Raw genomic sequence first — 27,369 nt, 5'->3', positions numbered from 1 at the left:
TCTTAAAAAATTAAACATATACTTAGCTTATGACCCAGTAATCCTACTCTTAGATATTTACCCAAGAGAAATAAAAATCTAAGTCCACAAAAAGATGTGTACACAAATATTTATAGTGCCCTTATTTACATTAGTTCCAAACTGGAAGCAACCTACACCTTCATAAACTGGTGAATGGATAAATAAATTCTATTAAATCTCGACTCAGGTGTATTACCTAGCCACTAAAAGGAATGAAACAGTAACACACACAATGACATAGATGAATTTCAAAAGCTCTATGCTGGTGAAAGAAGGTATAAGCAAAAGACAAAATACTGTAGAATTCCATTTACATGAAATTCTAGAGAAGGCAAAACTTGACTGTGAGGAAGCAGATCAGTGGCTGCCTGTGACAGGTAGGAGAGAAGGGAACTGGGAGCAAAGGGCCCCGAGGAAACTCTCTAGAGCAGGAGCCCCGTTCTGTCCTGATGTGTGTATTGTGCAGGTTACACAAGTGCATACTGTGACTCAAACTCATCGAACTCTAAATGTGTGAATTCTGCTATATGTAAGTAACACCTACTAACTCGATTTAAAAAACAAAACAAAACTGTAGACCACAAAAAAGAAAAGGAAAAAGTTCTGCTGGCCACTTGCAGGCCACAGCTTATAGTTTTCAATCTCTCGTCTCAGTAGAGAGATTCCGTTTTAGCTGCCCTCCGTTGCCCCCCACCCCCCAACCAAGGAAATACAAAAGATGACAAGAAGTCATCCATCATTCTCCCCAAGGCTGGGCTAAGGAAAACCGGTGAAGTTTTTGTGTTCATCCCTTCCTCCTCTTCTCCTCTTTCATCAGGTGCAAAATGCTTCCATGCTGCCCCCTGGCTGTCTGGCACCTCCTACCACAGCACCCCACTCGCGTCTCCTTCGGAGGCAGCTCCAAAACCACCCTTCCCTTCAGCCCGCCTCCCGACCTCCTTTACTCAGGGGCTACTCCTCAGTGCTCTGTGCGGCCAAGGCAAACTTCACTGGTTGGCACACCACCAAGCAGGTGCCACGACTGATACTGATTAAGTCACCACCTCGGTACTGGCATTTGACAAAGACAATGCATGAAATCCTAAGATGAGTGCAGTTATCCCCTCTCAGTCAGTTAGGGAATACTTTGGGGAAAGGGGGCTATTTCTGGAACCTTCAACATTTATCTCCACCACACAGTGGCCTGCCTGCTTTGTTTATACATACGCTTTGTCATCAACATTATCATGAACCACCTTTAAATGGATATATGTAAGACACCTGTGTGGATAGTATAGACGGGTATGAGGACACCTCAGTAGTATTTATCAAAACTCACAGTGTTCCTGAGGTGCCTCAATGGCTTAGTTGGTGAAGCACCTGCCTTCAGCTCAGGTCATGATCCCAGGGTCCTGGGATCAAGCCCTGTTGCATCAGTCTCCCTGCTCAGGGGGAGCCTGCTTCTCCTTTTCCCTCTGCCCCTCCCTCTGTTCATGCTCTTGCTCTTTCTCTCTCTCTCATAAATAAAGAAAATTTTTTAAAAATCCCCTTACAGTGCTCTTAAATATCAGGTTGGGGAACTCTAAGTCACAGGAGAGTGAGCCCTTCTGTTTTCTGAAAAACCAATGTATACCAGCCCTATGCTGTTGGGCTTTCCTGAACCTTTACAAATGTCCTAATCACTTGATTAAAAAAGACAAGATAACAATATCAAATTGAACACAGTAGCACAAGCTATCATGTGAAGTTAAAAAGAAAAAGGCAGAACTTAATATTTGTATTAATGCCACACAAAGAAAAATGTTAACATATGAATAAACACTAAAAAAAAGAAAAGATAATTGTAGGTGTATTGGGTTATGAGTGATTTTTTTCATTTTCTTTTAAAATATGTTTTCTTTTCTTTGATAATATTATCGATGTAATAAATACAAATCGAAGAAGAAAAAGAAATCACCCAGGCTGGATCACAGCTAGCACAGTGTGCCGACCTGTCACCCGTTAGTTAATGTCTGTTGACTGTTCACACTTCCTTCTCCTTATAGATTTGAAGGTGAAGGCATTTTGTACCAGAAACATGTCAGTTATATGCAAGAATTTTATCAACCCTTTAGTCAATGCTGATGAGGACAGTAGCTTCTTTTAAGGCTGGCTGCTAACCATCCTCATTTGCAAGTGGAAATGATAAAATCCAGAGAACCTGATTAACAAGGCAGGTGTGTACACAGAAAGAGCCCCAGTGCCAGAGATGACTTTAACTTGGAAAAAAAAAATTAAAATGATATCTTGGCAAGATATCATTTTAATATCTTTTTCCCTAGGACGACCTGGGTGGCTCAGCAGTTGAGTGTCTGCCTTCCAGCCCAGGGCGTGATCCTGGGATCCAGGATCGAGTCCCACATCTGGCTCCCTGCATGGAGCCTGCTTCTCTCTCTGCTGATGTCTCTGCCTCTCTCTTTCTGTGTATCTCATGAATAAATAAATAAATAAATCTTTAAAAAAAAATCTTTTTCCCCAAAACAAAACTGAATTAAAAATTTTAAGTCTTATCAAAACAAAATTGTTGCTTTTAAAACAAACAAGCAAACAAACAAACAAAAAAGGTAGTACCATGCCTAGGCCAGTTTCAGGCAATGTAATGAAGTTTGATTTCAGGCCATCCAGACTCTGATACATGATCTAAAATCCTCCAGGATCTAGCTCTGCTTTACCCCTATGCCAGCCTATTCTTAGAGAAGAATCTGGCTATGTCCTACTGGTGCCCACACAGCATCTGAAGAGACAGCCAAGCCTAATGATTAAGAGAACAAACTCTACAGGGAGGATTCCTGGGCACTGGCTCAGAATGGTATTTCTGATGGCAAGGGGCTCTGAAGGAAAAATCCTACCAGCAGGATTTGGTGGAGTGGGTCCATTCTGCGTTCACAAAGAGCTACCTGTACTTGCAAAACCTTTCAGAATCCTTAGGAAAACAATGAAAGGAGAAAATAAGACCTTGTGAGACCAAACTCATCAGTGGATTACATGAAAGCTATGAAAGAACATGGCCTTTTAATAAGGTTTGTTCAGCCTAGAGCACATGGTAGGTGTTCAATAAGGAATAATGATGGTGAGAAAAGATGGACCATAGGTTTTCAGGCCATTATGACTCTGCCAAGCTTTCATCTCCCCAGTGGAGAGTAAAGATGGGAAGCAGATGACAGCTGGACACAACTGCAAACATGTTGTGAGGTGACCCACATTCTACTGTTGAAAGGCGAACATCAGAAAACTAAAGGCAAAAATCATAAAGTTGACAATAAAGAGCTGATTTGAATGATCTTCCATGCCTGCCTTGCAAGATGCTACCTCCCTATTCATTCTCTTTCCTCAGCCTGGAATCCCTTTTAGCTTTGCCTGGACAAATGTTAGCCCTCCTTCAAGGGCGATCACACATGCCATGTCATCTAGGATACCCATCTTGATTACTCCAAGCTGCCAATAATCTCGAGACTCTGGGAACTGTGCATTGAGGTTTCTGATCACCACATGTCTTGAGTTAGTACTTCCACACTCCTTATCTCTTTCTGATTAGGGACTGAATTTTCTGAAGGCAAGACTCATCCGACATCCCTACATACCCAGAAAAGTTCCTCTCACATGTTTATGGAGTAAATTATCACTTTCCTAATAAGTGGTTCCCAGGGTAGAAGCTTTTATAGGGGAAATGAGTTCCTGTAGGTAAGTTGTCATTATTGTTGGAAATTAGACTTTTCCACATGAGGAACACAGAAGAGAAATGAGGGATAGGGAAATGTGTGAGGATGCCTGGCCTAGGGTAGATGGGCTTGTATGAGGCTGTCATGATGTCGAGCACAGGCAGTCATGCCTTGTCTACAAGACGCATCAGTCATCTTCATCAGTGAATAGAGATGCCACAGCAGACTTTCCCAGGCAGTATTTGGAACGACCCCCTAAATCCTGCCTTACTATATTACCGAGAGGGACACTTAAACCTCAAAGAAGATTCATCTAAAGAAACTGGCACGTGGGATTTCATTTTCCCTAAGGCTTCTATGCCTTGTGTCAGTAAATCATCAATAATTAAATAGCAATAGTTAAAACAAGACCACCCAGGCATACAGGCCCAAGGGTTGAGCTACAGAAATGGTTTATATGGTCCCCTTATCTAGGGCAATTTTAAAGATCACTCACAGTCTCCAGTTTAAAATGGTGCCTGGTTGATGGCTCCTGATGTTGCATCTATCAAAGTACCCATTAAACTGGGATGAAAAAATACAAGACAATGATAATTTACAACACCAAAACTGACATCATAAATTGCCAGAGCCTGGAAGGATTTTCTACCACTACAGAAAAACGAATAGGGATGAAATATGTAACAGTAGTCCACCCTCCACAAAGTCTGCTACTAGATTAAAAAAAAATGCAATGTCTGTAAAAAGCAGAAACTGAGCAGCTGTCTCTCTTATGAGTAGATGTCGCAGCTTAGGAGCTATTTGGACTGCCATATTCATTCCTCTTTCTCCATGCTCTCTGCATCTTGTTTCCTTTCTACAGCCACTAAGAAACTAGAGCTCCCAGGAAGACAATAAATCAACATTGAAAAGCAATATGGTGGGTATGGTGTAAGGCACTGAATGCTGGGAAGTGTGGTCTTCCTTAGTAAAGTGTGCCTGTGTGGGGTGGTGGTGGAGAAGACAGTTGCACATCCAAGGGCTGGACATTTCTCCTGCCAGAGTCATGGAGCACGGAAAAGGAGAATTTCCATTTCATTCCCATAAAATCTGGAGACAAAGGACTATCACTAGACAGAGCCGAACATATAAAGCTGCCATCCATTTGCAGATTCAAGAAGAGGTTTTCAAAAGTAACAAACCAAATAAGAACTCAAAAACAACATGAGGACGATGGAAAAAAGATCCTACGGAACAAGGGAAAGGAAACGATATTTTAAGAGTCAGAGCAAGAACGTGATTCTTTATAGATTTCTATATAACATACTTATCCTGAAAAAGTTCCTTGATGTATATATCCCTGCTGACCACAAAACTAGATTAAGATGAGAGACGCAAGAATGCCAAAGTCATAAATGAGAGAAACATTTATTCTCTTCAGGGATACTGCCTTGAGAAATTAATATAATCTATGAATGCAGACACAGCATTAGTGTATAGCAAGAGTTAGAAAAAACCTACACGTTTAACATAAAGGAAATAATCCTATGAGAGAATATTATGCAACCATTATAAATAAGAATTATAAAGAATTTTTCATGGCATGGGAAAATGCTTTCAATATAATCTTAATGTAAAGAGTGGGAGGATATAAAATTGTGTATACTGTATGATCTCAATTATATAAATAAAATACACAGGAAAATACATAGAAAAAGCTTGGAATGAAATATGCCAAAACTTTATAGTTGCTACATGTCACCACTGTAATAATTATAGATGGCTTTCTCCCTGTTTCTTGATAAGTTAATTTCTTTTCCTACAAAATAAGAGGTTTTTAAAACTTTTATTATTAGAAAAGACTTTTTTTTTTTTTTTTTTTTTAGAAAAGACTTTTTAATTAGGAAAAATATAATCATGAAGACAACGTGGAAACAAATATGTGTAAGATATAATATTAAGTGAGAAAAGCAACATAATAATCTGTGGGGATCATGCCTGAAAGAAGGGAACACCTGTAATCAAAAAGGGTAGTTTGTTTCAAGGCGGAAGAATAAAGTATGATTTAAAAATTTTTTTAACTTTATTATTACTATTTTGTGTTTTATAGCAAAAAATCTGACTTCAAAAGAGTGCCCTGAAAAAAAATATGTTAGTCATGTCCTCAGAGTGGTGGCATTACAGAAAAGAAACATTTCTGAGGCCAGCAACTAACTACTTTAGATCTAGCCACAATTTCCCAAAGACTACTCAGGTTCACTATCATGTTCCAAACAATTACTATTATCACAGCTTAGGCTAAGCCCTTGGGGACAGGGCCCTTTTCTGGCTTACACTCCATCTCTAGACAGAGTGCTCACAAAATATTTGGTGATGAGCAAATGAATAAAAGAAAGAAAGAAAGGCTATACACTACTTCACAGGTACAGCCTTTGGTAAAAAGATTTTTTTGCATTCATTCAGTTTTTACAGTATCTCCAATGTTGAAAACTATAAGGATGCTTCGCTTCAAGGATACTCATCATTCATCATAGATTACATGCTCCGTGGAAATCCACTTGGAGCCAAAACCTGGTGCCATATTTTTATTTCTCTTTTTCCATTTCAAAAGAAAAAGCTGTAGTTGATTCTAATTTTCCTGCAGGCAGAAGGAAGGGGAACTTTTTATGTATGTGAAAGAATGGCACCCCCCCAGCCACCTGAGGACAGTTCCTCCCAGGAACACCTGTTTGCTCCAATTGAAGCCTGTCCAAATTGAGTCCTGGGGATCGGGAGCTTGCTCTTCAAATGTCCCATCATTCTACAATATTTATTCCCCACCTGTTTGATGGCCATGATAGCTTGGGAATGCTCCAGCCAGGGAAAGCTGTTTCTTGGCCCTAAAATAGCAGAGCTAACAGCAGCTAATGTTCACCCAGAATCTGGTCTGGATCCAGTTGCCCCAGAATTTAAAAATGCCTTTTTCCCCCCTTCTCCTTTTCATACTCTACCGGGCTTAGCAAAATTTCTTAAGGAAGAAGAGGTAAATAATTTTTCATCTTCATACCAACATGTTGCAAAACCAAGTTATACCTTTCACTCTTTCTTTCTTAAATCTGATTTTTGGGTTTTCCACTCCTAGGCATATTGAATAGGTGCCCAATAGTGAAAATGAAGATTAGTAAATTATTTTCTCCAGTAAGATAACTATTAAAATCCAGAAGGTAAAATGTAATAAAGACGATCTTAAGCACATAATTTATCATGTAATTCGGGGAAAGGAAAAGATGCCACATCAAACTCCAATTATAATAGTGAAATAATGTTTTATTTAAAACATTCTAGCCATGAGAAAACTGTGCGTTTGAAAAGCTTACATAAAGCCTTATAAAATAAGAGACCTTTTATCTCCTCCACATCCATGAGCTTGAAAATACTTTACCTATGCAATTTCAAGGCACATAAAAACCTCAGTGAATAAATAAAATGTTCTTTTTTTGCTTTATACAGAAGCTTTAAAAATTATCCATATAAATAGCTTGGCCTTGAACAAACAGATTAAAAGACCTAACAGGCTATGGTTTCAGATCATGTATACAGAATAGAAAATGAAAGCTTTCCTTTATTGACTGGGCAAGTTTTCTACTAACTAAATTTCTATAAGCCCATTTGATGAGAAAAGTTTAATTGGAATATATGAAAAAATTCAGTGTTTTAAAGTGATACACTTTATTTTTAATCAAATAATATGCCACAATAAAAAGTCACTGTACTCTGCCAATATTCTTTGCATCTATTCGTATAATAGCCAACACACAGTATAATTTCAAAGGTCTTAAAATTTTATAAATATGTGATTTTAGTCAAGTGCATGAAAATTTTCAATATCTTTCTAAAACTGGGGTGCAACATGTGAAGAAATTTTTCAAAATTGTTTAGAAATCGGATTATTTAGGTGATTTCAAGTTTGTGTTATTTGTCTGAAGAAAATCTTAAACTTCATTACACTTAAAAAAAAATTCTCAATGAGTCTTTGGATCATACTTATTTTCTGAGCAGGCGCAGTTACAAGATGTTGGTTAACTTCCCACGTGCCCTCAACATGGCAGAGGCCAAACAGATCTAACAACAACCTCCAACATTCTAATTCTGTTGCTGGGAGTTACAACCTTAATGCTGCCATAGAAAGGGAAAGAGCAAACCCCACATGTGGGTTGAGAATTGGGCAGTAACTTTCAGGCTCGGACACCTGCCACCTCTTCTATAGAGTCTGTAATCACAGGCCCCAGGGATTTCTCCTTCCTGTCCTGGCATACTGCATTTATCTTTCACTTATATACAGCACAAGTTATTATGTATTGTTGTTTCTTAAAGATATTGAACTACCTGGGAGTAGAGTTCTAAGCTTGTCGAATCTCCAATGCTAACATATTCCTTTGACACAGGAAACATTAAATATTTGCTTTTGAAGATGCTGCTGTTGCTGTTACCGCTAAAATGCTGCTAAGAACATGGCTTCTGTCACTAAAACCAGGACAGTGGGCCAAGTTCTGCCCCATTTGGGTGGAATGACCTTGGGCAAGACTCAACTATGGCAGGTCTTATAACGGCCACAGTTGACTTATAAGAAAGACAACAGTGGCAATACCAATCCACAGAGTTCTTTTCAAGATGATTTTAAATGAAATAATGTATGTGAATAGGCCTTAAAAATCATAAGGCCCTATATAAATTTTAATGTGCTGTGATCATCTTTCAGGACATATTTTTGATACATGATCTGATTTCCTGGGGGAGCTATCCTGCCAAGTCTCTTGTTGAATTTTGTGGAAACTTCAGAATAAGTATTTCTTATAGGTCAATGCATTTCTAATACTTGAAAATAGCCAAGTAATTAAATGGTATTTAGTGAGAGAATTGTACATAGTTCTATAACCATGTCTCATTTCTCAATTCTTTGGAGTTAGTTGTGGATTCTTGAAAATTTTGTGGAAAATCCCCAGAAGGATACATATGCACACATATGCAAACATTTTCAGAAAATTCTGGTGGTTCAGAGACTCTGGGAAGCTCATCCCAGGAGACAGGCCACTGCCCTGTGGCTTGAGACAGAGAGTGTGGTTTCATGAGAATACCTATGGACCTGATTCAAACACCTTTAACTGATTTGGGAATTAAAAAAGCTGATAGTTTTTTCTTCCTCATCGTAAAATCATTAAGGTATCAGAAGCAGAAAGCAGAGTCTCTTTTTTCCTAAGTAAACGATAATTTTATAGCAGACTAGAGTGCTGTTCTTTCATAAATTCCAAGCCTCTTCAATTCTCTCTGTAAATTTTTGGTAAAATTTAACAGTCTGTCATTTTCTCCATTGATATCTGCACTTTAGTTCCAAAGTTCTTTACATAACTTTGCAAAGAAGTCACTAGCTTTTCAAATAGGGCATTGAGGTTAAAAAAAAAAAAAAGATGATGTCTCCTCTCCTTTCAGCTTCTATCTTGTCCCAAAACATAAGGGACAATTTAAAATAAAAACTGAAAACAACTTCAATTAATACCAGCAAGGTGGCCAACTTCTGCAGCTTAAGAAATATTTTAATTACACTTTTGGATATTGACTATATTTCTTCACAGTGTTTTTTGTTTTGTTTTTTTTCCCCTTGAAAGCAAAGAATTCTTTCTTAATACCTAGATGACAAACTCTCAAGATGTACACAGTTGTTTCTTATTATGGCTTCCCTGGAAAACATTTCTGGGAAAGCACAATTCCCAGCCACTTACTTTGTTTACAACAGACAAAACTGCTTGTGTGGTATAAATAGGAGTCTGTCCTTAAATGCTGCTGAAAAATAAAATGCAGCCATGAAAAGGAGCCATTTCCTGCCTCAAAGGTGGCTTAAAAAAATTCTTCGCTACTTTAGGAACAGCACCAAAGCATAAATAATAATTATCAATCACCACACAATAAAAGACTAATTTTACCAAAAAAAAAAAAAAAAAAGTGGGGTGGGAGAGGGAGAGAGAGAGAGAGAGAGAGAGAGAAAGAAAGAAAGAAACAACAAGCTACATATTCCAGAGATGCCCTCAGAATTGTCAGCACTGGAAGCTTTTCTTATCCCGCAAGATTATGAAACCCCTTCTTGTCCTCCTGCATTTGTGATGTATATCTATAACTCGTTCTTGTTTGTGCAGATAAGCCTTGCCTTGTCTCCCTAACTGCACTTTCAAAAGAAGATTCACAGTTGTTTGACTTTTGATCTGGGTAGCAGCTAGCTCGACCACCTGCACTGTACATGAGCTGTTACTGAGCCCGCTTTGTCCCATCTTCCAACACAGCAAGCCTTTTAAAATTGATGTGTGAATACACTAATTTACAATGTGAGCGTTCAAACAAAAAAATATGGTGGTGGTTGTGGTGGTGGTGGTGGCGGCGGTGGCGGCAGTGGCAGCAGCAGAAGGGGGAGGTTTGTGAAGAGAGAAGCCCTGACACTTGCTTTATAAAGTTCAGATATTGTTCACTGCCTCTGGCATTTAATGAAACAGATGGCCAGAGGCCTCCCTCAACTTACAATGGAGCAGACAGTGGTGTAAGGGTGCAGGGGCCTGGCATCGTAAAATGTTGTTTGGTGATGGTATATGTTAATAAATAGCCATTTACAAGGGGGGCCGAGGGCTCCATTACTTGTTTATAAGGAAGGCCTAGGGGCTCCTTGCTTCGAGTTAACAGCTCAAGGCTGTGTTCAAAGAAGGCATTGATGGTGAAGGTGAAGTGCAACCTTTACATTCTACATCATGCTAAAGAATGGCATGTATCCCAGGGACGAAAGGAAAAATCATAAAAGAAAAGTAGTTCAGGAATTAGGTCAAATTGTGGCTCACAACTGAGGAAAATATAAGATGCTTTTCTATTGTGATGAAATAATGGGCAGAAATATTCTGTTACTGTGACGTTACTTATTTTCTCTTTCAATGAGCATGTTTACATTTTTGTGAAAGTGCAACAGATAAAAACCTGCAGGGTTTCAACTAAATTATACCCACGTGAACCTACATAGCAACTGTGAAGCTATTCTGGACCATTCTTCCAAGGATTATTCCACTGATCAGGCCTCTGCCAGGGTAAAGTGACCTGGGGCTAAACTTGACAAGGTTCCTGACTGAGACTAACTTACAGTCCAGAGCTGAGGACACTGAGCAGAACCAGATATACAGAAACTTCTCATTCCCTTCAAGGTGAGGATGTGCCCGGGAACTGTCACCACCTCCCCAAAACCATTCCTTCCAGGGCTGGTCTCTGTGGCAAGAAAGGCTATACTTGGCCTCAGTGGAAGGTTACTTTTACCATACAAAACACCTGACAGTGTTTCCTGCTTTGCTTTCAGCTAGGACATTCCCCGCCTGTCTGGATATCTGCAAAGAAGTGTGTTCAAAGTCTATGCTTTGGCGGTACTAAAGGGATTCCTTGGTTCTGTTTCATTTCTCTCTCACTTGGATTTCCGCCCCTATTTGTTTCAGCTGGTTGCACAATGTGGTGGGGAGCTCCATAAAATCCTTTGAGGGATGAGGTAGGGGATGAAAAAGGTCTAGAAGAAAATTAAGATGTGTAAGATGTAGAACTACAATAGACACAATGCAAAGCAGATGTTAAGGCCTCGTAGGAAGTACAAACTACTGTGAAGAATCAGGGCCAGGACAGATCATTTCTGGATGAGAGACTGATAAAGGCTTGACAGACAGAGTGGTATTCCAGGTGAGATACAGAGTACAGATCAAAGTTTATCTAGAACATTCTGAAGATACTATCTGTTGTTTTTGCCTGCCCACTATCTATTCCCCTTTCCTGCAAAAGCTCCTGGATTTTTCTGAGGAAACTATGCTTTGTCCATTCTCAGACTGAGTGTCCATCCTCTGCAGGAGATCCCAGGTCTAAAATGACCAATTGTAGATGAATGGGATTTTTACCAACCAGAGCCATATCAGAACCAGCAGCAAGACTCCATGCTATAACTTCTATTGTAGCTACTGGAGGGGGGAAATGGCTGTGTTCAGCGGGTGTCATTGAGGGGGCCAGCAAAAATGGTGTCCATGAATAGAAACCCATACACAAGACAGCCGGGATGGGAGATGGAGAACGAGAGACCCAGTCCTGATTCTGCTCTTGGAACCTTAGATTCCACTGTGTTTGAAGTTGCTTCTGCCCTGGAACCATTTGGTTACATGTGGCAATACATTTCCTTTTTGTGGCTTATGGCTACTTGTTTCAGGTTTCTGTCACTTTCATCCAGAAGATTCCTGACTATAATAGGGAGGAGAAGGAGTATATTCAGGAGGAAGTAACAGAAGAAGCAAAATATAGGATTAGTGAAGGGTTAGGGCTAACTTTGGAGATGAGAGGTAATGACCTTTAGTAGGGGCATGGGTCTATCCAATGGTAGTAGGAGCAAAGGAAGCTAGAATGTTCATTGAAAGACCTTAGGGATTAGACTAAGGAGGAAATGTGTCAGCAGGTAGTGGGAAACCACAGGGGCGTTTAAAGCAGGGAGGAAACAGCACTAGTTTGGCACTCTGGGAGATAAACTGGCCAATAGTATTAGGAACATAAGAGAGGAAGAGGCAATAGAGACCACCCAAGAGGCTCCCTCTCTAAACAGTCTAAAGAGAGGGATGGAGAGGGATGGACTATCATTTGGGAAGGAGTGAGCTTGCAGGGTCTTCCTGCTCTGGACAGTCCTGTGAGTACTAGGGGGAAGTCCAAGCAGCACTGCTGAGTGAAAGTTACAACATGGGGAGGGAGGCATATTTTTATTTTTATTATTACTGATTTTTAATTTTATAAAAATTACTGGGGGAAATATAGCAGTGGAAGAAAGATAATTTAAATGTATCCATTTGAGGGACACGTGGGTGCCTCAGTGGTTGAGCCTCTATCCTTTGGCTCAGGGCATGATCCTGGGGTTCCCGGACTGAGTCCCATATCAGGGCTCCCTGGGAGGAGCCTGCTTCTCCCTTTGCCTGGGTCTCTGCCTCTCTGTATCTCTCATGAATAAATAAATAAAATCTTTACCAAAAAAAAAAAAAAAAACCATATCCATTTGAAATTCATCAACCTAAAATGACTATTAATTAACCATTTGATTTTAGTCTTTGCCTCCCAGGCTATTTTTTAAAGCAATGATGATAATAATCAATATTTCAGCATTTATTGAAACCTTACTATGCAACAGACTCTGTTGTATTTTACATGTATTGACTCATGTAACCCTCATAATAATTTATGAGATACAGACTCTTGTCTTCCTTATTTTATAGATGGGAAACTGAGGTATAATAAGTGGGTTTCCTGCCAAAAGTTAATAGCTAGAAACTGGCAGAGCCAGTGTGGCTGCAAAGGCTATCTCTCCTCTATGGAGGCATATGCCTCTTGATGCATATGCAGGAATTTCATTTTGAATAATTAAACAAAATGGGGGATTGCTTTATCCAGTGAAGATAAGGCCCCAGTGAAATAAGGTTAGACATAAAATTTCCTCACGATACTTGCAGAATGCTGGAGGTAAGGGAGATTAAAGATTCATCTTTGCACAGTGTCATTGGTTCTGGCTAATGCCCCACAGTCTATGGTCAAAAATAAATCTTAAGGGACTCCTTAAAAATACCCCTCCCCCCCGGGACACCATTGGTACACTACAGTTTTTGTGTCTAAAAGACCAGACCAAGTGCCTTCAGCCCCATCTTAACCAGTGGGATCTGGTCAGGCTGGCTCACTGCTTTCTAGAACAACTAATTGCTCATCCAGAAAGGTTGTCTATCTGTGAGGCATAGTAGGAAAAAACAGATGCTAGAGGCACACCACTTATGTATAGCTGAATGACACCTAATAATAGTTGCTTATTTCTTAAAATGGGAGTAATAATCTCTGTCTCCTAGGGTTGTCATGAAGATGAAATAAGATAATGTATAGTAAGTGCTTAGAACAATGCCTGCTACCTAGGATCTATCGGTCAGAGTATACGTAGTAGTGTTTTTGTTACTAAAAGACACAGTAGAGTGTAGAATAATAGATCTTAAAATTCTGACTTTCCCAGAGCAGTATAATGTGGGGGGAGGGGACAAGGTAGGACCACTGATGCAGGACTGCCAATGTGTCTTACCAACTGTCTGTTTTTTCATTTGCTCTAACAATCAACTTCTAAAGGAAGTGGTTCACTACCACACTTATTTCACAGAAGAAATGGAATTATAATACAGATAGCATGTGACGTTAACAATTTGAGTAATGAAAACTCATCAGTTTGTACTCTTCCCATCCCAGCACTAGTTAGTGAAAACTGGCTCTGGAACCTTTTGGCACAGTGCATTCAAAAGAGCGAGCCAAGTGCACATCCTATTTCTGTGCCTTTCTTATGTATAGGACTATGGACAGTTTACTAAGCATAGGTATTCTCATCTGGAAAATGGGAATGTGATACTTTCTCCACAAGCTTCTTAAAGACTGAATTAGATAATGTGGGCAAAGTATAGTTAAGGTCAAACACACTTAGGGCAGCTGGCAGAGCTGTCACTGACAGATAACCCCAGATACTGTGTTTAAATGTCTGACACAGGACCAAAATTCTATGTTTTGAGCAATGAGACTGTTGTCAAAGAGAAACACATATAAAGAAATCCAATGCTGTGCTTTGGTTTGGTAAAAGCACCATCCAGGTCAGCCTTGAAGAGGTCATAGGACAAAGTCAATGAGTTAAGTGAATAGTAATAAATTTACTCACATAAAAAGAAATAAGATTTTTTTTCTTAAATTCTCATTGTGGCATTATTCTAATCTCAGATCCTCAATCTGTTAAGTCTAAAGAATCTGCAGCAAATTCAATCATTTTATTCTTGAACGAATATGCACTTGATAAAAAAGCTGAAGAATATCTTGGAGGTTAGGATTGCACTATATTAATTTCAGGTCAGGGCCTATGTTCAACGCTTGTAAAAACAGGCCAAGAAAGGGGGAACAACAGGGATAAACAGAGAAAAGCAAAAAAGGAAGAAAAGTGAAAATGTAAATGTTAAAGATACTGCAAGGTAAGATATACTTTTCAGTGCATAAAAATTGAGTATATTTTCAAGGACATCTTTCTTACAAGCCCTGAAAACTCTCCACTGTCGAATTTTTAGACATTGTAAAAAGAATAATTAAAATACAATAAAGTGTTTCTTTTCTTTCTTTCTTTTTTTTTTTTTTTAAGATTTTATTTATTCATGAGAGACATACAGAGAGACAGGCAGAGACACAGAGGAGAAGCAGGCCCATGCATGGAGCCTGATGTGGGACTTGATCCCGGGACTCCAGGATCACGCCCTGGGTGGAAGGCAGGTGCCAAACCGCTGAGCCACCCAGGGATCCCCCAATAAAGTATTTCTTGAGCAAAAGGATGGGGTGGGGGGAGCAAGAATTTTCAAAGATTAAAAAAAATCTAGTTGTAGCATATTTCTTTAAGATACATTTGTTTACTAAAAATATTTGTGTTTCCAAGGCTTATAATGGTCTTGCATTGGTATTTCTGGTATACCTTACTTTTGCAAATCATTTTGACAGTATATTTAAATTTTCTAGATGTTTCACCTGTCATTCTACCAAAGCAACAAAACCATGTTTAAAATGTAAAATGTGATAGCAATGATAGGTGGCAATTATTCCCCAGACTGACTCAGAGATAGCTGTAACAAAAATACAAGTATAAAATAAGAACGTATGAATAGTGCTAGCAAGGGCAGCTGCCTTTAATACTATCTGGTTTGTTTATCTTATAGATCAGTTACCAAAGGCCTCTCACCAGCTCCTTGCTTAAACAAGTTACTACATGCATGCTGGAAGGATAAACAAGAATTCACTTTTTGAAGGAAATATTCTGATTTTTTTTAATTAAAAATTTTTTAAAAAATGATTTAAAACAGTGGGGGCACATACAGGTCGTGTGTGGGAGAGAGGAAATTGTTTGATATTAAGGTAATCATATGGGAAGAGATGTGAAAATACGTTTTGAAAAAGCTGTTTTAAAAGAAATGCTGTTTCTTTTCGTAAGCCTTTTGCCAGCACCTAATATGCAGTCAATGAGCCAGCATAACGCATCCTCCAAATTTATGTCGGAGGAGATCTCAAATCATAACTTTGTTATATTCCTAGGAAATCCTTCAGATACTTTTAGAAATAAATATACCATTACTGATAAATTATTCATTCAGAGGTAAAAAAAAAAAAAAAAGAATCATGAGGTCTTTTGTTTTCTGACTGAAAATCTTGCAAAGTTCTATTTTCATTTTCACTGGCCGCCCGCTCTGTCTACTCTAAGAAGACTTCCCAGTCAGCTGTACAGGAAATAACATGCATATAACACACGCAAATATACAAAGAGCAACATGTGAGCCGCTCAGTGCTGTTTGTGATGCTTTAAGACAAGCAGTTGTAATAATCACATTTTGTGAGAGTCAATGAAAAATTCATTTCTTTGGCCCCAGTCACCACATGAATGGCCATTTGTTTCATGACCATTTTCATTATTATCTGAATAGCACTTTATTCCAAACTCTGTCCACAGAGTCAGGAAATGAGTAGTTTGTCCCTAGCTAGTTCTCCATCTTCTGTCAAGACAGAAGAAAAATTACTTTCCAGGGAATTAGCAATATCTGTGTTTTGATGTCAAGTTTCCCCATTATAATTTCGAATGGGCCAATTTTCTCCTTTGCTTTCTTCCTCTTGGCAATATAGTATGGTTCCATAAAGAATTATTTATTTATTTATTTATTTTGGTTGCATCTACGGCTATCTCACTAAACTGGACATGTCCCCAGTTCTTTTTTGCATGTTTAGTTCCTTTCAGAGCTTATTTATGAATCTATAAATAATCTCCTGCATCTCTAAACCTTTGAAACACATTGGTTTTATAGCTATTTAAATGATATTTCCTATTGGTTGTTTTCCTCACACCCTTTTTAATGACTAGTAAGCATTCACTGGAGTTGGAGAATCTTCGAGAACTTCCTTGAGAATTAGGTAATTTTAGGAATCCCCCAGGACTTTCTTCTTTCTATTTTTTTTAGAGAGAGCACATGAGTAGGGGTAGGGGGAGAGAGCAAGGGAGAATCTTAAGCAGGTTCCACACCTCGGGTGGAGCCTGATGCAGGGCTTGACCTCACGACCCTGAGACCATGACCTGAGCCAAAATCAAGAGTTGGACACTTAACGGACTGAGCCACCCAGGTGCCCCTACTTAGCTCATTTTTATTTCCCTATCTGCTTTTGGTCTTACAGATAATCAGGTCGGTTCATACATAGACTTTGGTACTGATAGGGCACAAGTTTCACCTGTCTTCACAACAGACTAATCAAAACAAATAAAATGACCCAAATGAGGGGACCATGGCATGCTATTTCTTTTTTTTTTTAAGATTTTATTTATTTATTCATGAGAGACAGAGAGAGAGAGAGAGAGAAAGGCAGAGACACAGGCAGAGGGAGGAGCAGGCTCCATGCAAGGAGCCTGACATGGGACTCGATCCTGGGTCGTTCAATATACAAAATTAAAAACACTTTGAATTTAAAAAATGAAAAATAATCAGCAACCTTTCTTTTAAATAAATTCATTCCACGGTTTAGTATATTGTAGAATATTCTCAGTCATACAGAATCTATCATGAAACTCAATAAGCTTATGTCGCGTGGAGGTAAACATCTACGCTGCACAAAGAGGATATTAATTTCTTTTAATTCATTTGTGAAGGTGACAGATGGGTGCGTGGTTCAATACTATACCTTAACTTAAATCAGACACAATTATTGACACATGATGTAGGTAGGCAGTTTTGGAAAGAGAATGTGAACTCTCTTCCTGAAAGAAAAATCTCACCAGTGCTGGAAGGGAATGCCATGTGAACAGGAGGGATATAACAGACGAAGCAAAATCAGAGCATTAAATTAAAGACTTTGGTACATAAAAGCTGGCTCTGTTTCTCTAGAGACTGGTTTTCCAGGGAATAATAAAAACAATGAAGTGAAGAAGTTGATAAAATATTTTTGCCTTTTCCCAAGTCCAAAATAAATTGTATGTCATGTGGGATAGTAATTAGAAACTGAACAAAACCACCACCTGCATGTGGCTCCCCAGAGACTCAGTCAGGTTACAGCACTGATTAAGAGTATCTGGATACCTTGGCTGATACTAAGATCCCAGTTGAGCCTTATAAAAAATACAATCACCAATATGCACCAGAGGGCCTAAGCCTTGGCTCACCATAGCAAGGTGATGTCCACCTGGGGATTTTTATTTCTGTTCATACCCTCATCAGATCCCAAAAGGAAATGAGTCAGTGATTGACTGAGTCTGTCTACAAAGAGGACCCCAAGTAGATTTCAGCGGAGTAACTTCCCTCTGTAGGCTTATGAAGCAGGCGCGTTAGTACGATTGCCCTACAGAAAGCCCAGTCAAAGGTTGCAGGAGTGTTTGTGCTTCACCCTCTCTAAATGACTTGCAAATTTATTCAAACACAATATGAGGAGATGCTTTATTTGTTGAAATAACTGTCTGCAGTGTCCTGCACAAAAAGGTGAGGTACATCAAGCAGAAACATGGGCAGAAATACATTGGTTTAGAAACTCATAAATCCTTATTTGAATCTGCCAACCTGAAAGCCATGCAGAGCCCGAACAAACTATTTTTCCTAAATGCTACATCTGATTAAGCCATACCATTAAATGACAGCTGAACTTTAACATTAATATGATATTATTTAAATAACAGCATGATTTTTTTTTACACTAAAAATGATGAATGATTTCTGGACAGCTCAATTGACATAAAGCAGAAGGACTCTTTAATGAGATTTGACAAAATGGAGACATATGCAGAATATTCGTTACAGCTCACATCGCAGGGGCCCTCCCAGGGAAGCAATAGAGGACTTTTTTCCTTTTTTTCCCTTTTTTATTGTCTATAAGCACTGAAGCATTCCTTTCAATTGCCACTTCTGTGTGGATTTTGAGTGTTTCTAGATCATTTACATATTACTCTTAGGCAGAGAATTTGGTGTCTTATGGTTCTGAATTGGCACTGTGCCTGTAGGAAAAGCAGGGGCATGTGGAGTTAGGTCAGTGTTAGTTGGAGGTGTCGCAGGAACTCCAGGCTCGCTACTGATCAGCCTGATAGAGACCAAGTAACTATCCACTGCTTGTGCCATCCATCGCTAATGCAGCAAAAACACTCCTAATAAATTATTATATACAGATACCTGAGTAGAGATGATTTTCCTTACTCTAAAACAGTTGTCTCTACAGTATTAGTGCTAAAAGATTTCTTCTGTAAAATCCCAATTAAGTTATTCTAGAGGCGATTCTTGACATTCCTCATTCACATTTCCAGCTACAGTCCCAAACTGAAGGTTATGCTAGATGATAATCTTATTTGGTAGATACTGAATGTAAGAAAGTACCATGCTAGATATCCTAAGTAAAAAATGGCTCTGATTTTCAGAACAATGAAAACATTTCTTACTTCCCCCTTGAAAAATACAGAATATAGTGTATTACCCAGGCATTCATTTATTTTCACTTACTTTCCCAAATATCTTCCATCAGTCAAAGGTTAATTAACGCACATAAAACACTGACATTTGTTTGCTCGCACATGTGAATTCAGATTCTTTAGATAATATTTAAATTTTAAAAATCATCTTTAAATATATGTAAAATTGAAATATTTCCCCAAACAGCATCTCTTAAAGAAATAAAATGAAAACAAGGCAACAGAGAGAGAACACAGCTAATACCCGCAGGCCCGCATTCCTTCTATAAGAAGGAGGCTATCGAAATAGAAAATAAAATCGGTCTGTTCCTGCCATGGGGACTTCCTCGGGCTATGAAAAAAGACTTCATGTCTAACCCTAATTTTTTCCATAGCTTGAGGTAACCCCCCTAGCTCAAACCTTCTCTCTAATCTAAGCTACTCAGCATGTGTCTCTGTCCAAACAAGAGTTAATATCAGTGCTCTGTTATTTCAAAAGGGTCTTGACCCAGGGTACTAAGAGCAGAGGCTTGCATGCCTGGAATATGGCCAGTTGCAACTAGATGAAAACCGTCGTTTCAAAAAAGGGAGAGAGAGGAAGATAGGTCCCTACCTTACTCTTACCTTCGCAACATCCCTGTCAGAACCCTGGAGCTTTTCCCCAAGTTAGCATCTGTTTCCCGAAGCTAGGAGGAGAAAAGGAATGTTAAAACAAAACTTCGTGCAGTTGGATCATTTTGCAAATGCACTGGCAAGCAGTAATTGTTTTTCATGGATGGAAATCCAATTAATAATAGATACTTAAATACATTAAAATACATCATGACACCTACACAATCTCTGAAAATTCTTAGATTTAAGAAATTACATGTAATAGATGATCCCAGGAGCATTAAACTGGATACTTGAACCGGCGATAAAAGCATGTCTCTTAGGCGGACAATGCTGAATATACATCTCGTAATTAAAATCCAATTTTGAATGCGTGAAGTCCTAGATATATGAACGGAAATGAAGTAAACTGAGGGAGGATGAGACATCACTATCTTTACAGCTTTCATTCTGTAAGACTTGACATACTCCAAAGTCTGACCTTCTCAGTTATAGAGCTAAATAAAATATCTACCTGGGGGCATTTAAGGATGGGGAAAGAGTCAGCTTCTTTCTCCATTCCACTCTTTTTCTTCTCCCCTTACTCGACATCCCTCAACTACCCTTGCCATTTTTATACACACTTACATCTATGTCATCACTACTGTCTATGGATGTGTTGGAGGCCTTTTGTTTTATGTCTTATCATTTACCGAATTTATGAAAAGAATTTTGTATCCCTTCTTACTTACTCGTTCACGTGCACGCTGTATCTTTTCTCTGTCATGACTGAGGTTTTCCAACATCTCCTGGCCAATTTGCTCTATTGAAAAGGAAATTTGAGTGAGGAAGGGTGGCTTTTGGTGTAAGTGGAAACAAACTCTAGGGGTACCACGATGGCAGTGGCACAGAGTTCATGTTTAATAAGTGTACATTACATATCGGACACATAGTTCTTATACATAAAAAATATTTTTAAAGTATTTAATAAATTTACCTATATATCTTAGATATGATTACATGGGATTTACAATTCAACCTATAGAACATAACCAACAAGGCAGTGATGATTGAGAGGTGATACGACTTGCCGAAGGCCACCTCAGCATATTTGTTATCTGCCAAGATGCAAGATGAAAAGCCCAGGTCCAATGGTCTTCCAATAATTTTATCATTACATAGGAATCTAGTCTCGGTTTTGCAGGTTACAACTAATGTTAATGATTCTACTCTACCTCCCCCACTTTATTATTGCACTGCTTTGCGTATGTAGGCAAACCTCCAGTTAGAACAATTTTGATTTTAATGTATTCGTCCCATACACAGTCCTCAGAATCTCAACTACTGCAGCTTATTGCTAGTGGAACTCTCTCTAGGCTTTTGCTCTCTTGGAGCAAGGGTTCCGTTAGTGTGTTCTTAGCTGCTGTGGATACTTGAGTCAGGATGAGGTGCACTTCACACATGGCTGAGGAAAGCTCAAGCTGCAAACAGAACTTCCATTTATACAGGAATAGGCAGGTTAGAACATTCATTAAAAAGCACGCTGCTGAGTTCCGATGAGGTTTTCCTCTGCCGTGATCATCCCATTTGGTTGGCACTGGTCGGCTCTCCTTCTTTTACAAGACTCTAGGTATGTCCTAACCTGACAAATATTCAGCTGCCTTGAATTAAATTTTTTTTTTTAGACTCATTCTCCATCACCTGGGAGGTACCTTATTCTATAATAGAAGAATGACAAATCTGACACACTTGTAATACTGGCAACCTATCTGACTACCACGTATCTACATTTTTTTTTTTTTTTTCTTTTTGTATTGTCTCTTTACCTACAACCTATACAACAACTATCTCTGGCTTATAAATTTATTGCAACACTAAACAAGCATCTATTACTATAGCAAATAATTTAATGAAATCATTAGGAAGTCACCATGGTAGTTATTTGGCTCATGGATGTATACCAACAAACTTTTCAGAGGGACATCCTAAAAACTGTGGAGCAGTGGTTAGGCCATATTGAGAGTTTAGATTGGGAACTCACACTGTGTGAGCCTAATCCTCAGTGCTGACGCTTACTGGCTGTGTGACGTTGCATATGTTACCTAGCTTCATTTTGCCTTAGTTCTTTACTTCTAAAATGGAAAGAAGATTATTCTATGTCAAGGGGCTGTGGTAAAGGTTAAATAATTCAGTTAGAATACTTAACACAGTGACTCGCCTATAGCAATAATAAGCATTTGTTGAATGATGATGAATGATATTAAGAACCAATGGACTGTTCCCCCCATCCTAGGGGATTGGGCCCCCTCCCATCCTAGGTCTGCCACAACCCACTGGAACTGGGTATCACAAGATAAAAGATCTGTCCTACCTTTCTTACAAAATTGTTGCTATAGTCAAATGAAATTAACCTAAGTAAAAATGTTTTGAAAGCTATAGGATACCATACAAATGCATGTAATTGCATAATACATGGGAATCAATGCACTTAGTAAAAAATCATATGTTGGGGACATGGCCAGTAAGGAAGATCAAGCCCCTGCATTCATGAACTTTTGTGCTAATAGTGAAGATTTGGCAGCCAAAGGGGCAAATGCTTTGTTTTTCATGGCATATCAGAAAAAGGACTGTATATTCCGTTCATGATAAAAGAAATTCTAGTAATAAAAAATGCTCAAATGCAATAGCATAAATGTATTTTTGATACCTATATAAACTCCAAAAATTCTTTCCAGTGGAGTACCTCCCTAGTATAGTATCATCTCTCAGACAGATGTTAGCTTTCTATTAATTCTATTAAATATATTCTAAAGATAATTTGGATAAGATATGTGGCTCCCAGTAGAGGCACCAAAAAAGTGGAAGATGATACCAATAATGAAGAAGGAAAAAACAACTAGAGTAGAATATTTCTTTTTTGCATACGGACTACAATATTCAATTTTATCACACTGTTAAGTATCACACTGACTTCCTTTAAGCAATATAATTAAGCAATCTTAATTCATTTTAGCTCAAAATCTCTAATATTTAGAGACACCATTAATACTCTAATTACTTCAGCAAAATACCACTTCTATATTATTTTCTCCTATCAAGATTAAAAGCATTAAAATAAATAATTTTAAACAAATAGGAAATAGATTATCATTTTGCCTGTCACCAGCATCGTGTTTCCAGTAAATGTGGAAGGAAGCAAGGAGAGATTGAAATAAAGTACATGAAAGGAGTAGATAAAGTGCATGAAAGGTTTGTGATCTGCTCTTGCTCTCAAATCATATCCAGTGTGGCACGGGAGAAGTCAACATTGGAATGCAGGTAACAGATCCACAATTCTAACAGGTTTGCTAGGGGAAAAACTATTCTGAATGGATCCATAGTCTGCTACTGAAGGAATCAATAGAACAAGCAGTAAAGAGCTCAGGTCTTTCCAGGAGTTGTTAAATCACTCCCTCAATCTCCTTGTCTCTTGGGAAATATCTCAGCATCTGAAGTCCTAACGCATCTGGCAAGAGAAGAGATATTGCCAAGAGTGCATGGTCTTTATATGCAGATATCATCCATTTGTTGGAAACAGAATTCTTTTTTTCATTTCTTACTTGCTACCTTCAGTTTTAATGCCCCAATAAAGCAAACTCCAGGCCAAGCATATAAGAAATGCTCACACTCTTAGAATGAAAGGAAAAATTCATGCAAACAAAGTTCTGTATGTTTTTTTCATTATGTGTTCCCCTACTCCAATCAAAACAAAACAAGACAAAATTGAAAAGGATTATTTTTTTAAAACAGACTATCCTTAAAATAGTATTAGATATTTAGGGATAATTTTATTTAAAAAATTAGTAATACTTTTAGGTTTACTTTTTTTGAATAATTTAACTGAAGATGTAAGCACACACCAAACTCCAATAAAGAAAAAACACAATCTTGTAGGTCTAAACTAGTGTATGTGATACTCCCAGTCCAGAGTTTTTAGCTCTTTAAATACTCACAGTGCCTTTAGAATGGGAAACAGCCATGCTATCTCCACTGAAATAACTTGAGAAATCATAAATTTTATAAATACTGCACTTGTTGACTGTGAGGATCTTCTTGAGAGCAAGAAACAATGAAAAGCATAAAAGAAAATCAAAACTGATGCTGTATGCTGGAATTCTACATGTCAGTGTGAGCGTGACAAATGAATTCCTGGAAAGGAAAGTTCCTTCCTGCTCTTCTTCTATCCTTCCCACGGGGGTCCTGGGAATTATCCTGGGAGTACAGCATTCAAACTCACTGAGTTTTTGTTTTCACGTTATCCAGAATGAATCATATCCTTGGTCTAAGGCCCTTTATTAAAGGGTTACAAACTGCAAAATGCATTTCGGCTAACATTTCCTCTCCTTTTCAATATATTTGGGGTGGGGTTGGGAGATATATACCAGGCATTCTACACTTTCTTGCGAAGAAGCAGGAAACTACAAATCCAGCAAGATACTTCCTGAAGGACTGGCCTGGCATCACAAAAGATAAGACTTAGTTTAAGGAGCCTGTACCATGGAAAGCATCATTGCTCTTCATTCAAAATAATAATGTCACTTGAACCATCATAAAGCCAACATGGATGAACTTTAACAAATAATTATTGGGCTTGTATTTTGGAGATGAGTAGATTAAAATATTTTTCATAGGAAGGCAGAACTGACTAAGGCTCACATCATGTTATAATATAAACATGACTGAAAGGGAAGGAGCCTCAAATATGGTTAATCAGAAAACATTCCATTGATAAATTCAAAATATCAAAAAAATTGTAGCCATTATGCTATAAATAGTACACTCACCAGAAAAAAAAAATATTTTTCATCACACTTAAATTTAACTCTCTTATTAAGGATGTGGTTCCCAGCGAATTATTTTAAAAAGTGAAGACATCCAGTCGAGCCTTCTTTAATGAACTAAGTTTATTTTTTCTGGCACTCAAAACTTTATTAGCAATTTTAGTAACAGGTAAAGGGTATTCATAATTATCCAGCTATTGTGCATATAGTGACTTCACTGAAGTGCAAGACTGCATGGAAATACTGTAAAAGAGCTATTTTTTGAAGCATGTGCTTTCATATGCATGCTGCAGAACACTAATGTGACAATTGAAAAATACAAGGTAATATTTCCTATTAACTTGAAGTACTGAATTTTGGACTTGACTTCAGAACTTCTGGCCACCAAATCTAATAAAAGTATTGCTTTCGGAAAGCAAAGAGAGTCACACATAGCCTTCCCAGGAGGGAGTAGCTCATGGAGTGGTTGGTTAAGCCATTCTTTGGCATCTAGCACACCTTCTCAGACGGTGATTCTGGTATCATGCCTGAGAGGGGGTAGGTTATCCACAGTATTTTTTAAAAATATTTTATTTATTTATTCTTGAGAGACAGAGAGGGCAGAGGGAGAAGCAGGCTCCATGCACGGAGCCCGACATGGGACTCAATCCTGCGTCTCCAGGATCATGCCCTGGGCCGAAGTCAGCGCCAAACCACTGAGCCACTCGGGCTGCCCGGTTATCCACAGTATTGATGTTACTCAGATATGAGGAGTCTTTTGAATTCCTGACGCCTAGAAAAGTAACAATGGAAAAGATAGTTCTTTCACCAACTTTCATTATTTGACAATTCAAGACACGTGAGGAACTTCTGCTTTCAATTAGGATGTAGAAAGATGTAAATGACTCTCCTAGAAACAAGAAAAACTTGTGTGGGAGAAGTGTGATGTGTGCAAGGAAGCTCTGATAGATTTTAGAGAGAAACTAGTACCTCATGTGTGAGCAAGGAGCTATGGCAATGTTCATACCTAGGGTGAATGCCTCAGTTAAGCACAGGACTGCCATTCAGAGACTTCTCAAGGATGAAGAGAATACCTTATAAAAATGTAGGTGTACAGGACAGAATGAAATCTGGATGAGCTATAAAGATAAAAATAAATTGCTTGGTCTGGTAATTCTCCTTCAATCTCCAAATTTGCCAAGGAAGAGGCAGTAGAGAAGGGGCTGGTGAGTAAAAAGAAAAATCACACATTCTTACATATTCTTGTGGTGCTTATATTTTGAGACACTGGGAAAGTTAAGCCCAAATATGAACCCAAATCATGGAAAACTACAGACCAATTCACTCCAGATAAAGTATTGATAATATTAAAAAAAAAAAAAAAAAAAAAGCAGCCAAGACACAGGTTGAGGATGCACTCATCTCAGATAAATCCAATCTAATTAGAGATTCAGCTTAACGCCAAGTCACTTAATTTTGGAACGAATCTGATCACACCCTTAATCAAATATAAGATAAAGTGCTCTCAGAGAAAAATAAATTTAGACACTACTGTTCTTTTTCACTGTGTCTAGAATACTACACACATTCCATGGCATGCAAAAAAATAGAGGGGGAAGGAGAATAAAAAAGTGAAAACATAGCCTATGTAAGTAGACTAACAGATGGCTTATTTATTAGAGTTAGCAGATAAAGATTTGAAAACAAGTATCATACTGGTGTTAAAAAATTTCTTGGGGGCAGCCTGGGTGGCTCAGCGGTTTAACGCTGCCTTCAGCTCAGGGCGTGATCTTGGAGACCCCACATCGAGTCCCACCTCAGGCTCCCTGCATGGAGCCTGCTGCTCCCTCTGCTTGTCTCTGCCTCTCTCTCTCTCTCTCTCTCTCTCTCTCTCTCTCATGAATAAATAAATAAAATCTTAAAAAAAATAGTTTCTTGGAAAAGATAAGCATAATAGGCGGAGAGAGGGGTTTTTTAGGAAAGAAGTGGAAACTCTAAAAAGGAACCAGGGCAGCCCTGGTGGCGCAGCGGTTTAGCGCCGCCTGCAGCCCAGGGTGTGATCCTGGACACCAGGGATCGAGTCCCACGCTGGGCTCCCTACATGGAGTCTGCTTCTCCCTCTGCCTGTGTCTCTGCCTCTCTTTCTCTCTCTGTGTCTCCCATGAATAAATTAATAAAATCTTAAAAAAAAAAATAAAAAGGAACCAAATGAAATTTGAGAATGAAAAAATACAGCTTCTGAAACCAGTTTTCTGGATGGACCCAAGAGAGTATCATTTAGTACACAAGAAAGAGTCCTTGAACTTGAAGATGGGTTAATAGAAATTATCTAAAGGAGGAAATGAAGTCTGAAAAAAAAAAGAAAAGGACAGAGCATTAACAATAACAAAAGATAATAACAAGTGGTCTTAAACACATATAATTAGATTCCCAGAAAATGAGATTCCCAGAGACAAACAACAGGATAGAAGAAATAACAGTCAAAACTTTTCAAACTTTGTTTTAAAAAAGTCAATCCATAGATCAAAGTAGTTCAAGCAAGATAAATCTTGCTGAACAATCTCTGAGCAAGATAAATACAAAGACAACCACACCTTGTCACATCATCATCAAATTTCTAGAAACTAAAGATAAATAAAAAATCTTATAAGCAGCCAGAGGGTAGAAAACAACATGTATAATGATAAGTATGAGGGTTGAATCTTCATCAGAAAACAATGCAAGAAGATACTGAAGCAACATCCCAAAGTGTGTGTGTGGGGGGCAGGGGGGGTAGGGCAAA

General features: G+C 38.4%; 1 protein-coding gene across 7 annotated transcripts in view; it reads right to left on the bottom strand.

Annotated features, from left to right (window-relative positions):
* VTI1A (vesicle transport through interaction with t-SNAREs 1A) overlaps positions 1 to 27,369 on the bottom strand; it is a 357,029-nt gene that overhangs the window by 132,435 nt on the left and 197,225 nt on the right. For 3 of the 7 annotated variants that reach the window (XM_038578805.1, XM_038578804.1, XM_038578807.1), the window contains 2 exons: positions 20,541 to 20,611; positions 19,811 to 19,883 (listed from right to left, as the gene is read on the bottom strand). In XM_038578805.1, coding sequence (XP_038434733.1) covers positions 19,818 to 19,883; positions 20,541 to 20,611 — 137 coding nt within the window. In that variant the 3' untranslated portion in view covers positions 19,811 to 19,817. Of the gene's footprint in view, positions 1 to 18,173; positions 18,754 to 19,810; positions 19,884 to 20,540; positions 20,612 to 27,369 lie in introns of those variants that run through there. The other 4 variants (XM_038578798.1, XM_038578803.1, XM_038578799.1 and 1 more) reach the window with 2 other exon arrangements.

Source organism: Canis lupus, chromosome 28 (genome assembly GCF_011100685.1).
Source record: "Canis lupus familiaris isolate Mischka breed German Shepherd chromosome 28, alternate assembly UU_Cfam_GSD_1.0, whole genome shotgun sequence".
Taxonomy (NCBI): Eukaryota; Metazoa; Chordata; class Mammalia; order Carnivora; family Canidae; genus Canis; species Canis lupus.
This window is presented reverse-complemented; position numbering and strand designations above follow the sequence as displayed.